Source organism: Pongo abelii, chromosome 3 (genome assembly GCF_028885655.2).
Source record: "Pongo abelii isolate AG06213 chromosome 3, NHGRI_mPonAbe1-v2.0_pri, whole genome shotgun sequence".
NCBI lineage: Eukaryota > Metazoa > Chordata > Mammalia > Primates > Hominidae > Pongo > Pongo abelii.
Genome location: NC_071988.2, coordinates 46797447 through 46813040, shown reverse-complemented (window position 1 = coordinate 46813040; position 15594 = coordinate 46797447). Strand labels below are relative to the sequence as shown.

The window sequence follows — 15594 nt, the reverse complement described above, 5'->3', positions numbered from 1 at the left end:
AATTTGTCTCAAAGGACCCAACCAAGGAAAACATTTTGCCAGCCTTGAGATTGTGATGGGAGAGCATATGAACTAGTGGATTTTGTAATGCAGGCAAAGTTTCCACTCTGTTGGTCACAAACGTATGATTGGTTCAATCTTATATCAGTGGGATGTCTATTTTATCATTTTTATTTCCCAACTGACACTACAGCCTCTCATTTGTAATCACTTTAAGGCTCAGTATAGTCTTGATACACTGTCAAGTCAGAAAGAGCTGTTTCAGAAAATAACACGTTTCTTTGTGAAAAGTTAAAAAATAGATGAATGATCTATTCAATATTTATTAAAACCTAGCAACATATTGTTTATGTACTTAGGTAGAAACAAGCAAAGCTCATTGAAACTCCACATTGGCATATGCTAATTCACTGCTTAAAATTATTATTCTTAACATTTAGGAACTCTATGTTGGTTTATCTATTGTTAATAAGGGATTCATTTTAAGTAAAATGTTGAAGTTAAATTATGCTGTCATCAGAAGCTTCTCTTTTTAAGGGTAACATCAATAGAATCAATGCCTGCCTGGTTTTCTGCATCCACAAGCTACCTTCTCTGTAGCTGCAATTGTTTGACCCTTGATCTAAAAGCGAAATTCAGCTTCTGGGATCTATACTGAACTTTATCAGGGATAGTTTAGGAAATGCAGACGAGCCTTTGGTTGAGTCAGCATTTCCAACCTAGCCAAGAGTGTTTCCAGTTAACGCTATACTTCTAATTATTATTATTATTATTATTATTATTGTTGTTGTTGTTGTTGTTGCTGTTCTTGTTGCTTTGAAATGGAGTCTCACTCTGTCACACAGGCTGGAGTGCGGTGGCATGATCTCAGCTCACTGCAACCTCTGCCTCCCAGGTTCAAGCAATTCTCCTGTCTCAGCCTCCTGAGTAGCTGGTACTACAGGTGCATGCCACCACCTGGCTAATTTTTGTATTTTTAGTAGAGATGGGGTTTCACCATATTTGTCAGGTTGGTCTCAAACTCCTGACCTCAGGTGATCCACCCTTCTTGGCCTTCCAAAGTGCTGGAATTACAGGTGTGAGCTGCCGTGACCAACCTATACTTCTAATTATTGATGCTATGCTCCCTTACTCACCTGTTGATTCAAGATTCCATGATGAAGAGAAGAACACTTGGGCTTGAATTCTTACTCCATTACTTTTTTTGCCCTGTGACTCTGGGTAAGTTATTTTACTTCTTTGAGCCTCAAGTATATCATCTCTCAAGTGTTGTTACAAATACTTATGTCACAAAGGTGTTATATAATACCCAGCTTTAGTCATGCAAATCTTTCTCCTAAGTTCCTGCCTCTGTAGACTCCTCATTATCCAAATTCTTACAGTCAAGAGTTTTTGCTTTGTTTTAGGTAAGTATCTAGGAATTGTAGTTCTGTGACCAGCTGCTGGATCACTTTGATGATAATTACCATCTTTTCAAATCTGTACATATTAGCTTATTTTAGAGTCTCAGTTACTGTGTTCATCTATATGTCTAGACAACTAGTTGCATCTTGCTAAACTGCCTCAGTGATTGTCATATGCCTGGGTCACCACCTATTATCTGACATCATATTTGATGATTACTTTGGGCTATCTGGGTGCCTGGACTTCCCTCATCCCATCCCCACAAAAGTTACATTTAATTTCTGCTTCATTTATAGTTTTGATCATTATGAATTATATTAAATGGACTTAAAGTCATCTTTTTGAAATATGATTAAAGAAATCTTCAAACTTAAAGAAAAATATCAACTTATAATAGAAAAACTCAGTTTCCATCATAAATAAAATATGCATTTTGGGAGAAAGTGTTGATAATTTTAGAACTTACAATTTACAACACAGAATCAATTTCAAGTATTTGTCAAAATTCATTGCTCCTTTAAGCAAATGATACAATTCATAAGGTCTTGGAATTTCAAGAGGTTGCTGTATGTCAATATTCTCCAGCAGAAGCCAAGGTAAAAAAATCACAAAGTCAATGGAAGAGTGGTCAAGGGTAACAAACAACTAATATGTATGGGTAATCCATGAGTTATCCTTCTTTTTCTATATCAGTTCCAAAAGTAATGATTTACTTGTCGAACTAATGTTCTGCCTTATTTATAAAATGTTATTAGCTATTAGTAGCTATATGATTGGGTTTACATAGTTCATTCCTATGATTTGAATGTGGTCATTTTTGATATCTGAACCAAAAGTTACCATCAATACTTTATATATAAACACCTTTCAATACTTAGTAACTTCTTTATATAATGAGATTTAAAATTAGAATATTGATTGGAGAATTATTCATGAATTTTCTTGTTTATTCTAGGTTTTAGTGGTAGTAGGTCAATGTCTATGTTTAAACTTGTAATTATATCTACATTAACATCTTCATCTATTTCCATATATACAGTGGAACTAGAAGGTTAATGTAATTGCTCAGTCATGAGACACTGGGGAAGCACATTTATTCTTCAACAGTACTATAGAATCACCTGGAATTTTCCCATTTTCCTTTACTTTCTTAATGTTTAGATCTAGAAAGTATTTTAGATGATCTAAATAAACATCTGTCAATTTCTAACATTACATTAAGTGGTACTATAGTAATGGTCTGATTAGCTACTGCACTTTTTTGCTCCTCTGAAAACCAAGAAATGGCTTAGCTTTGGTATTCACAATTAATGGTCTCAAATACCTACAGGCTGATGGCTGAGAAATAATCACAAAAAGATAGTCAATCAGACTAAATCTTCATAACTAAAATATTTGAATTGTTAAGAAAGCGCCATCCTGGCTAACACGATGAAACCCCGTCTCTACTGAAAATACAAAAAATTAGTTGGGCGTGGTGGCGGGCGCCTGTAGTCCCAGCCACTCCGGAGGCTGAGGCAGGAGAACGGCGTGAACCCGGGAGGCGGAGATTGCGGTGAGAGGAGATGGCGCCACTGCACTCCAGCCTGGGCGACAGAGTGGGACTCCGTCTCAAAAAAAAAAAAAAAAAAAAAAAGAAAGAAAGCGATCAGTGAAAAAGAAGCCCAAGAGGACAAACGAAAATCAGTCACTAGACTTAAAAACCATTAAGCCTTTGGCGCAAAGCATAAGCCCCATGAGTGCAATTTATCATCTTTTTCTTTTCATGAGGAAAGACACATCATTCACACAAGACACCAACATAATGTTTTTCTAAAAGGCAATTTACAATAGTTTAGGTCAACAGATGATAGAACCCAAAACAATCTCACAAACTCTTTTCATATTAAAATATCTTTCCTTTCTTTTTAATGCAGCTTGGATATTGGAAGGCTTTGGGAGAAACTACACTCTGAGAAGGAGAAAGTATGAGTTTATAAACTGTTGAGCTAAAATAAGTGAACTTTCCCTAATTATTCAAAATGATAACTTCATTGAAATGACCCTTGAGCCACCAATAAAAACCCTTTGAAAACTTGTCAGACAAGCGCAGCTAAAAAATCCTGGTGCTAATTAACTCAGTGAGAAGTTGAATTCAATTGGGTCAAGGAAGAATCCCTCTTTTTCTTTCCCCTGTCCAAGTAACTCACAACTTTCAATCTCCAGGGTGCAGTTCTGCTCATCCAGTGGATATCTTCGAAGATCCATCATACATGCAGCTGTGGTTGTGATTCTGATAGAGTGGAGAGAGAAAAAAGAAAACATTACAAAAGTGATGACATTTCATTTCCAGGCTTCCTAGCCCCAAATCATGTTTACCAGTTGGCAGAAACAAGGCATCAAAATTTTGTGAGATTTTAAGAAACTATTATGAATAATTATATGCCAACAAATTGGATAATCTAGAGGACAGGTGGAAATGGATGAATTTCTAAAAACATACGACCTACCCAAACTGTGTCAATAACAAATAGAAATCTGAATAAACCAATAACAAACAAGGAGAGTGAATCAGTGATTAAAAACTTTCCGACAAAGAAAAGCCCAGGGCCAGATGGTTTCATGGATGAGGTCTACCAAACATTCAGAGAAGAACTAATACTAACCTTTCTTAAACTGTACCACAAAACAGAATAGGGAAAACTGCCAAATTCATTTCATGAGGCCAGCTTCACTCTAATTCCAAAGCCAGACAGACAATACAAGAAATGAACAGTACAGGCCAATATCCCTGGTGGAATTAGATGCAAACATTCTCAATAAAATACTAGCAAATGAAATTCAACAGCATGTGAAAATGATCATACACCATGACCAAGTGGGATTTATTACTGGGATGCTAGGATGGATATGCAATAATCAACAACATATACAAATCAATCAATGTGATACAACATATTAATAAAATAAAAACCGCACTATCATCTCAATAAATGCAGAAAAATGAAAGCTTTTCCTCTAAGATCTGGAAGAAGGCAAGAGTGCTCACTCTTGGCCCTGCTAGTCAACATGGTACTGAACTCCCAGAGAGAGGGAGAGAGATTATGCATATATATATACATGTAAATGTATATGTAAATATATCAGTGTGTGTATGTATATACACACTTATACAGTATACTGTAGTACAGTACATATGCTGTGTACATAAGGTACTACAGTATATTCAGATCCCTTTCATTTGAAAAAATAAAATGGAAAACAACACAAATGCCCACAAAAGGATGATTAGAAAATAAATTATGGCATTTCCACACAATTGTAGTAAATTTTTAAAGATAGCTTATTATTTATTAATACAGAAGCAAATTCATGATGCATTGTTAAAGAAAATAGGCAAGGTGCAGAGTAGCGTGTGTGGTAGGCTACTATCTTGAGAGGTTTTCTCCCTAAGAAGACACAGCTGTGCTTCTATTTGCATAGAGTATTTTTAGAAAATTTCAAATTGTAGCTCCTGGAGATTAAGATAAAAAAGAAACCATTTAATTTGAATGTTTGTGTTGTTTAACTTATGATTACACTTTATGGGGAGGACCGTTACATTTTTAAAAGTTCTTTGTCAATTCAAAAGTGAATCAAAAACTTGTAAATGTGGACTCACCATCTGAATTTTAGTTACTCTCAGACTTCACTGACCAGAAAAACATCCCAGGCAAGAGAAAATGGAGAGATAATGAAGTCCAGATAGGATATGTAGAGTTAGGGTCCTTGAGTTTGAATAAACACAAAAGCTCAACTGGGGGTGGGGAATATGTTATTAACTCTCATCCTAGGATAGTGTTTCTTCCCTGCTTATATGCTACCTGCTGAATGTAAGTGGACCAGAGTTTCAGAGATAAATCTTACAAATCTCTCTAATAGTGGCAAGTGTGAGGCACCGTAAGTCACAGGAGGCTGGTTTTGTTGTTGTTGTTGTTGATGATGATGATGATGTTGTATTTTGTTGTAGCAAGAGAGGAAGATAAGCTTTTATGTATAACGTAGATTCCTCCCATTCACAAATTCTGCAGATAGTAGCACAGACTTTGCTAAGGTGATAATAAAAATGGAAAGGGTCATGAGATAATAACAGCTATAATAGTGATCATCATTTGGGGAGCACTTCTTAAGTACAGGGCACTGGGCTAAAAGCTTTGCACACATTATCTCTTTTAATTCTCAGAGCAATGCTGTGTAGTAGGTGCTTTGATTAATGAGAGGACTGAGTTGCAAGGAGATAATTTAATTAATGCAAACTCACACCACTTATGGGCAACAAAGTTAAGACAAACTCAATCTGCCTATCTTTAAAATTTTTAGTCACAAAATATTTTAATAGCTTTACTGGGATATCATTAAAATATGGCTATTGCAAATGATAAATTTGTTACATAAGTTATGAAAGTAATGTAATCCTCAACAAAATATTAGCAAACTAAATTCAATAGCACATTAAAAGGATTATATACAATGACCAAGAGGGATTTGTTACTGGGATACAAGGATGATTCACCGTATGTGAATATATATATATATATCTCAGAGTATTTTTGAGGCTTCCAAGGTGAGTTATTGCTTTGGTCATTTGCGCTAAACTATCAGCAATAAAGCCTTCTTTTTCCTAAAGGAAAAAGAAAAACCCTACCTCTTTCCAATTTTCCTTTGGCTTTCATTAAGAAAGATGAAAGCTCACAGATGTGAACATTTTCACATACCTTTTGAAGCCTTTCTTAGACAGGACATTAGTTAATTTACTTGAATTTATTTAAGCATTACATCAGAGCAAAAGGAATTTTCAAGTTTAATTAAAATTTTTTTTCAAAATGTTTTACAAAACACGGTGCTTTCTGTTCCTATGATCATATGGGTTAATTAATTTATTCACTTAATACATCATGAATATCTTTTGTTGTCTAAAAATATAGTTCTGCAACATTCTTTTTTTTAGTCTCATAGTGATTCAAACACCCTGAATAAAACACCCACAATAAATATTAAAAATTCATTTGTCTGCTATACTCTTTTACCATATTCTTTGTTTAACAGCTTCTTATGAATTAAAAAATTGTCAAGAGGGGAATATTCTCTGGGAATTACTAAAATGTGGCAAGTCCTGTGATTCTATAATTTAGCTGATGCTTTTCATTCAGAGATGATTTTGCCTCACTGGGGATGTTTGGAAATATATCTGGACCTAAAAGTTTGAAACTGGAATCTGGTAGATGGAGCCCAGAGATGCTGTTAAACATCCTACCATGCACAGGACAGTCCCCAACAACAAAGACTTCGCTTTTCCAAAATGTCAATAGTGCCAAGGTTAAGACATCCTGCTACAATGATGGTTTACAAATTTGATAAGGAACCTCAGTACGTAAAGTACAAATGAAATAAATAGAAGCCGTATTTTGCTAATATAAAATCACCTTATAAGTTCAAATGTTGATCCATTTTAATGGGCACATACATATAAAATCAGGGATTATGATGAGAATTATGATTTTAAGCCTCTCTCATTACCAATTTATTTTTTATTGCATTTTATTTATACAGCATTGAGAAAATCCTTATAAATAGTGAAGTACTTGCTTCTAAATTCTTAAATAACCAAGCAAAGGCTACCCTGAATTGAGAAAACAGGAAGAACAACAGCCCCAACCCCTGTGCCAAGAAACCACCTTTATAGTCAATGATACCATTGCAAATAGTTTAGGAACACCCATAAATGGTTGGTCTCTAGAGGTACTTAATGATGGATTAAAGGCAAGCTTTACTTGGTGCTCAATGCTCTGCATAATTTAACCTGGCAGCACAAGTTAATACAGTGATCTTGAAAGTGTTAACTTGGGGCATAGGACATTCTCATATTTATTGCAACATATTCACAATAGCCAAATATGGAATCAACCTAAGTGCCTATTAACAGATGAATGGAGAAAGAAAATGTGGTAGATATGGACAATGGGATATTAGTCAGCCACAAAAATGAAATCCTGTAATATGCTGCAACATGGATGGAACTGGAGGCCATTATGTTAATTGAAATAAGCCAAGCACAGAAATACTAATACTGCATGTTCTAATGCACACGTGAGAGCTAAAAAAATGGATCTCAAGATAGAGTGTAAAGTGGTAGTTACTGAAGACCAAGAAAAGGGAGTGATGAAAGGAAAAATAAGCATATAGTATATTAATTACCACCAAACTATACATTTAAAAGTAGTAAAGATGGTAAATTATATATGTGTATTCTACCTCAACAGAAAAAGCACCCTAAGGCATTTAAGAAAGTAACATAGGACAGATGATAGTGTAATGCTTCTTATTATAGTTTAAAATATTTATTATATATATTTTTAAGTTTTATTTTAGGTTCATGGGTACATATGCAGGTTTGTTATACAGGTAAATTGCATGTTACAGGGATTTGGTGTCCAGACTATTTCACCACCCAGGTAATAGTCATAGTATCCAATAGGTAGTTTTTCAGTCCTCACCTTCCTCCTTCCCTCCACCCTCAAGTATGCCTCAGTGACTGTTTTCCCTTCTTTGTGTCCATATACATTAGTATTTAATGTTTAGCTCCCACTTATAAGTGAGAACATGCAGTGTTTGGTTTTCTGTTCCTGTGTTAGTTCACTTAGACTGACAGCTGCCACCTCCATCCATGTTGCTGCAAAGGACATGATCTCATTCTTTTTTATGGTTGTGTAGTATTCCATGGTGTATATGTATCACATTTTCTTTATCCAATCTACTGTTAATGGGCACTTAGGTTGACTCCATGCCTTTGCTATTGTGAATAATACTAAGATGAACATATGTGTGTATGTATCTTCATGGTACAATGATTTATATTCCTTTTGGCATATACCCAACAAGGGAATTGCTGAGTCAAATGGTAATTTTGCTTTGAGTTCTTTGAGAAATCACCAAACTGCTCTCCACAATGGCTGAACTAATTTACATTTCCACCAGCAGTGTATAAGTTTTCCTTTTTCTCTGCAACCTTACCAGCATCTCATATTTTTTTACTTTCTAATAATAGCCATTCTGACTGGTGTGAGATGGTATCACATTGTGGTTTTATATGCATTTTTAATGATTAGTGATGTTGAGCATTTTTTATATGCTTGTTGGATGTGTGTATGTCTTCTTTTGAAAGGTGTTCGTATTCTTTGCCTACTTTTAATGGGTTTGTTCATTTTTTGCTTGTTGATTTCTTTAAGTTCTTTATATATTCTGGATATTAAACCTTTGTCAGATGTGTAGTTTGCAAAATTTTTCTCCCATTCTGTAGGTTGTCTGCTTGTCCTGTTGATGAATAACATTCTAATGATGTTTTGCTGTGCAGAAGCTCTTTAGTTTAATTAGGTCCCATTTGTCAATTTTTGTTTTTGTTGCAATTGCTTTTGCTGTCTTCATCACGAAATCTTTGCCAGATCGTCTGTCCAGAATGGTATTTCCGAGGTTACCTTCCAAAGTATTTTTTTACATTTAAGTCTTTAATGCATCTTGAGTTGGATGGCCCCACACATGATTTTCTAAAGCATGATTCTAGAAAAGATGTGATTATAAGGGCATCCTGATATCCTGTTTAAATGTGGATGAAAAACAAGAACTGTGGTGTAAGAAAGGAGTCTAATTTCAGTCTTCTGGATATGGCTAGCCAGTCATCTCAGAATCATTTATTGTATAGAGAGTCCTTTCCCCATTGCTTGTTTTTGTCAACTTTGTCAAGCATCAGATGGTTGTAGGTGTGCAGCAAAAAATAATAATAGTTTTAAATAACATTAGAATCCAATATTTGTGGCATTATTAAAGAAAAAGCCTTAGGGATACTTGAGAGTATTATTTGAGCACCACTGGTCAGCACATCTCACTTTATTTAGTCCATTTTCAGAAAAAAATGTCATCTGGTTAGTTAACCACTCCATTACTAAATCAGGACATGCATTGAAATATAATATTGAACCACTGATTCAGAGTTGTGAATTCCAATAGCTTTTACAAAGTAGTTTACATAGCCAATTTAGCATTGTCTACAAAATAACTAGTTAATGTCTCATGTGTATGGGTACTTAGAGTTGTGAGTAATTTTTAAAAAACCCAACTTTTAGGAAGCATAACTGAATTTACTGTTGCTAGCCATTATGATCAATCTATTCAACAATCAATAGTTATAAGGAATATAAACGATATCACCTAGGGAAACTATATGTCACACCAAGACTTTACCATAACTCATTGTTTTTTAAACTATGATCACCTGGGCCAATTTACTTTTATTCCTCCCAAATCCCAATATAATATTAAAGAGAATTGAGTAATCACCACAACTTAGCAAGAGAAGAAATCAATAGCTCTAAGAACTTACTCTCAAAAAGTCATCTGATTTCCTTTGGAAAGTACTGAAACAACTTCCATCTTGGGATATATATGTTGCAAATTTCAGACTCACAGGAGGATTTCACTGGTCTAACTTGAATTAGGTACCAACTCTCCCACAACTATTGAGTAAGGGTTGGAGGACAGCACTAATACACAAATACAAATATGGTCACCAAAGACCCACAGGACTCTCTGAGAAGGGAGGAATTATTGAGACTTAGACAGGGACTCCCACACAAGCACATACTCATGAATCTATGTTAGTCTATAGAAAGCTGTGCAACAGAGTGTTGAACTCTGCTGATTTAAGAGTTTGGCATTTCTAGATTTTGTAATGCTTATGGTTAAGTGAGCTGAGTGTATGAGCTCTTTGTGAGAAAACATTGCTCAGCAAGAATTCCCCAGATCATCAACAAAAAGAGAGATGTCCCTGGGCAGAGTTCTGTTCAGCTCTCCTGTCTTCTGGGTGAGAAGCAACAATGAGTATCTCTAAGAATGATTGCTCTTGTATTTCCATTTGTTCTCCTTGCCTAATATGACTGCTTCACAGTTGTTAGTCACTTCTACCATTAATTAACACATCCACATGGAAATGTACTCACACTGTGGCTGAAGCTGGCTGATTATAAATTGAAAAGATTGAATTGTTAATTCTGTCTTTGGTTTTTTAAACTCAAGATTTTCATTCTGGTGTGTGAAAATATTTTTATTGGTGGATAGCAAATGAAAGTATAGGATGGTAAAAACAGCTAAAGGCAAAAGCATTAACTGACTGTTCTTCTGCAGAGAGATTTCCCAGAGGTAGATTCATGACAGCATAACATTCATCTGTCTTCTTTCAAAGACATTTAGAATGGATTACATTATAATCCCAATTTATTGACATTTTGAAGGTTAGGTCAGAACACTATAATGGGCTATTAGTTAGAAACTGTGGTCTCATGATACTTTGGAATGAACAGAAATCATGTCACTGTAGTATTCATTTATTAAGGTTTATGATGCATGGTCATTGGCCTTAGCAGTCATTGTAATAGCAAATCATGTATATTTAATGTCTGAAGGTGACATGATTCTAATTGCTGACAAAACATAATCCAAAAGCCCTGTCCCATAAGTATCTTGAAACCTAGGTTTATACACACACACACACAAATACACACGTGTGCACATATATACACATGGAGAGGGTACATTTGCAAATAGCAATGTGAACTTAAATTAACAAATTATGTATGCTTAGTTGAGGTTTTCCTATAATCATCAATTTTATCAGGAAGAACTCCCAAGTTTTAAACCCCTCTCTGTATAACATAATTGTACAGTTTAATAGAATCTGTATGAAAGAAAAATGTGAAAGAAAATCTCCTAAAAATGCTGAACCCTATTTATACCCCTAATATTGGTGAAATTGGAGTGAGTAGCATTTATAAGATTGATATCAGTATCACTCAATAGAGTGTTTGAAGAATGGCTTGTTTAGCCTCTTGGATACAACTTTAATTCATGTTAGTTACATTACACAAAGAAACTGATGAGAGAAGATGGATGGGTTAGTCTAAGTTATGACTAAAGAGTACATAGATTTTTTTTTTTGCAGTTAATACTTATTAGCTGCTCAGTGCAATAGGGTGAAAAGAATTTGCATTATCTTCATAGTTGTGACAGGATTTTGGCTAGTCTGTTTAGAAAAATACATTGGTATTTGAAGGTGAAATCCTGGGAGCGTGAGACATAAATGATAAGGAAACCAAAGGAGATAAACCGTTTTGTGAGATTTAAGAGGAATTTAGGTGTGAGGAAGTAAAATATTGGAGTAGTAAAAAACTTTAAAGAACGGTCATATTGATATTTAATTTTAAAATTTTTGCTGTGCAATCATAATACATTTTCTGTATTTACTCAAACAAAGCCTGATACACACCAAGCATGCCTGTATGCACACACACACACACACACACACACACACACACAAACACACACACACACACACACACACACACACACACACACAAGCCTTGGGTAAATGTTTTATTTTTATACTTGGAATACTGGGAGGGGACCGAATTCCTTATCCCGACAGCATTATTGGAACAGTATTTTATAAACTGAAGCAATTCAAAGCCAGAGATTACATAAGCCCTTTGGGAAGCCTCAGCAATCTCGGGGAGGGCATTGGACTCCCACAAATAATGGATTGCGGGTTCAGGCTACTCTTACCTAGATCTAAAGAGGCAGAGTTACTTTGATTAGCATTATGTTAGAATCCTAGATGACAGGCACTGTACTAAGCACCTTACATACAGTATTAGTTTCCTCTTGCTACTGTAACAAGGTACCACAAACTTAGTGGCTTAAAACAACACAAATTTATTCGCTTACAGTTCTGGAGATGAGACGTCCTAAAATCAAGGTGTTAGCAGGGCTGTGTTCCCCCTGGAGGCTCTAAGGGGGAACTTATTTCTCTGCCTTTTTCAGCTTCTAGGGGGCATTTGCATTCCTTGGCTTATGGACCCTTCCTCCATCTTCAAAGCACATCTCACTCTCCTGCTTTCCTTTCATAAGAACCCTTGTGATTACATTGGGCCCACTAAGATATCCCAAGAATATTGACTATCTTTTTTTTTTTTTTTTTCGAGACAGAGTCTCGCTCCGCTATCCAGGCTGGAGTGCAGTGGCACGATCTCAGCTCACTGCATCCTCCATCTCACAGCTTCAAGAGATTCTCCTGCCTCAGCCTCCCCAGTAGCTGGGATTACAGGCATGCAACACCACACTCGGTAATTTTTTTTATTTTTTATTTTTTTTTTTATTTTTAGTAGAGACAGGTTTTCACCATGTTGGCCAGGCTGGTCTCGAACTCCTGGCCTCAAATGATCCACCTGCCTTGGCCTCCCAGAGTGCTGGGATTGCAGGCATGAGCCACCGTGTCTGGCGGACTTTATCTTTTTTTTCTTTTCATTTTTTTTTTTTTTTGAGACAGAGTTGCTCTCTGTTGCCCAGGTTGGAGTGCAGTGGTGCGATCTCAGCTCACTGCAACCTCTGCCTCCCAGGTTCAAGCTATTCTTCTGCCTCAGCCTCCTGAGTGGCTAGGACTACAGGCACCAGCCACCACACTCAGCTAATTTTTGTATTTTTGGTAGAGATGGGGTTTCACCATGTTGGCCAGACTGATCTTGACCTCCTGGTCTCAAGTGATCCACCCACCTCAGCCTCCCAAAGTGCTGGGATTACAGGAGTGAACCACTGTGCTCGGCCACAGACCTTATCTTAGTTACATCTGCAAAGCCCCTTTTGCCATGAGAAGTAGCATATTTACAGGTCCAGAGAATTTAGGACATGGACATCTTTGGAGGAGAAAGCATTATTTTACCACATGTGCATTATTTATTATTTATAATAGCCTTATTATGTTGAAGCCTTATCAACTCCAATATCAAAGATAAGAAAATTAACATCTCACTGGATTAATAAATTTTTCCAAGTTTACATAGTCTATGGTAATGCTGAGATTCAAACCCAGTATACTAGATTCAAGAGTTAAGGTCTCTCCAGTTATTGTAGTTAGGCCAGATGAATCTAGGCAGAGAAGATTTGCTTCAGTAAAATTTCTTCCATGAGCAGTTAAACAAAGTACAAATATTAAAAGTAGACCTTACCATATTTTTAGTATTTATTTAGTTATCAATAATTTATGACATTCATTACCAAATCCATAGTGAGTATAAAATGATATATGACTAACCAGGAATCAGGCAATACTGTAAGCATTGGCTACAGCAATTAAAAACATCCAGCTATATATTCATGCTGTCATATATATGTATATATTTTAATACTGTAAGGTCTCAAGAGAGAAGATGGAGCCACTGTCAACTTGTTTTGTAAAATAGGTAAGGTGTGCTTATTTCTCATTTGAAACTATTACCTTTGCCATTTTTTTTTAGAAATCCAGATCTCTTACATCAGATAAATATTTACATTATTAAGAAAGCCTAAATATCACTCAGGATTGCAATTCAAGACAGTTTAGTGCTACACTTATTTGGTTGGTGGCAACTTGGACAAAATGTGCCTCAACCTAGGTTTATGATAATTCATGAATGCAGGTATGATGCAGGTGGAATGTGGTATGGAACAGGAAAGAAAAGAGAGTTATTATATGCATGTACAAGTTCAATGCTTGATACACAGTAGGCACTCGATTGACAGTAGCTGCTATGATTTTCGTTCAACATGCTTCCAAAGAAATAAAAAATGCATATGACATTACTATTACAAATACATTGCAAGATTAACATATGGCCATATTAAAACATTTGGAAATACAGAAAATTATAGATAAGAGAAAAAATGACCCATAATGACATTATCACAGTTTTATTATTAATTTCTTTTCTTCTTAAAGTTGAGATTATATTGTATGTAGCAATTTCATTTGCTACTTTGGTCAACCTATAGGTAAGAACTTTCTGAAGTCTTAGGTATGCTCCATGGACATAATTTTAATGGATACTATACCCCGTGACTTAATTAACAATTCAGCTATTGGGAGACATCATTAAATGTTCTTTAGGATGCTTTAAAAAAATCACACTGAGTAAATAGCATTCTCACTGCTATTCTTATTTTTTGATTCCATATTTCTGCTTTCTTTCCCTCCTCTCTTTTGTAGACTTAGTGCTGAATGCTAATGACACTCTTCTCAGTGCAATCCCAGGCAGTCATTTTCAGATAATTAGCTACACAGCAAAGGTTGCATAAATGGGCCCATTATTATTCACTTCTGTTGGGGCAGGGTGATTCATGAACCACTTTATAAATATGAAAAGCAGTCCATAAATCAGAGTAGGGGATTGAGGGTGGGCAAAAAAAAAACTTTAAAGGATTAATAGGGAATAGAACAATGGTAATTAACAGGCTCTTGTCAAAGTTCCAGTATCAGAGTTAGTCATATTTTACCATGAATGTCTGGCTGAGTTCAAGACATACTATTTTTCCTAAATTGTATCATTATACACATATGTCTATGAAGTGTAAGAGTATGCATTTAATTTATACCATATTTAATACTTCCTATTAACCAATAAGCTGAAATATGTATTAGGGTGCAGAAATAAAATGAGGATGCCCTCTCAAATTAAAGCATCCACGGCAGGCCCCGGTGTGTGGTGTTCCCCTTCCTGTGTCCAGGTGTTCTCATTGTTCAGTTCCCACCTGTGGGTGGGAACGTGCGGTGTTTGGTTTTTTGTTCTTGCGATGGTTTGCTGAGAATGATGCCATTTCTTATTGCCTAAAGAATTAAACTTCCTTTGCACCTATCTATAAATAAAATTCTTCCAACATGAAAAAAAAAAAAAAAAAAGCATCTTCATTCTTATCTTCTTGATTATTAGGAATTTCTGTAGTGGAAAAATTGCAAGGACTTGAAACAATAGCAATAGTTTCTTGGTCTTTTGGCTAAGAACAAGTGTGGTATCTTTTCTTATCGATTTAAAACAATAGCAAGCCCTAAGCATTCAGAAACGACCTAGATATTGAAATAAACATAGAAGCCAAAGAAAATGTTTACCTGGAATGGAATGCCCTGACTTGGAATCAGTAAGTACAGGATAACTAAACAAGACTCAGACAGAAGGAAGAGCTAGAGCAAATACATGAATCTCCTTCACAGTTACTGCCTTTTTGGTTTATTTGCAAACCTATTCTATTGCTTTGCCACATGATTCTCTTTCCTAGAACAAAGAGTAGACACATTTACTGAAAGGTGATCAGTCATCTTGA

The 15594-nt window shown here is 35.6% G+C and overlaps 1 protein-coding gene across 2 annotated transcripts in view; it reads right to left on the bottom strand.

Annotated features, from left to right (window-relative positions):
• GABRB1 (gamma-aminobutyric acid type A receptor subunit beta1) overlaps positions 1-15594 on the bottom strand; it is a 393003-nt gene that overhangs the window by 102293 nt on the left and 275116 nt on the right. For both annotated transcript variants that reach the window (XM_002814717.5, XM_009239924.3), the window contains exon 5: positions 3594-3676. In XM_002814717.5, coding sequence (XP_002814763.2) covers positions 3594-3676 — 83 coding nt within the window. The remainder of the gene's footprint in view (positions 1-3593; positions 3677-15594) is intronic.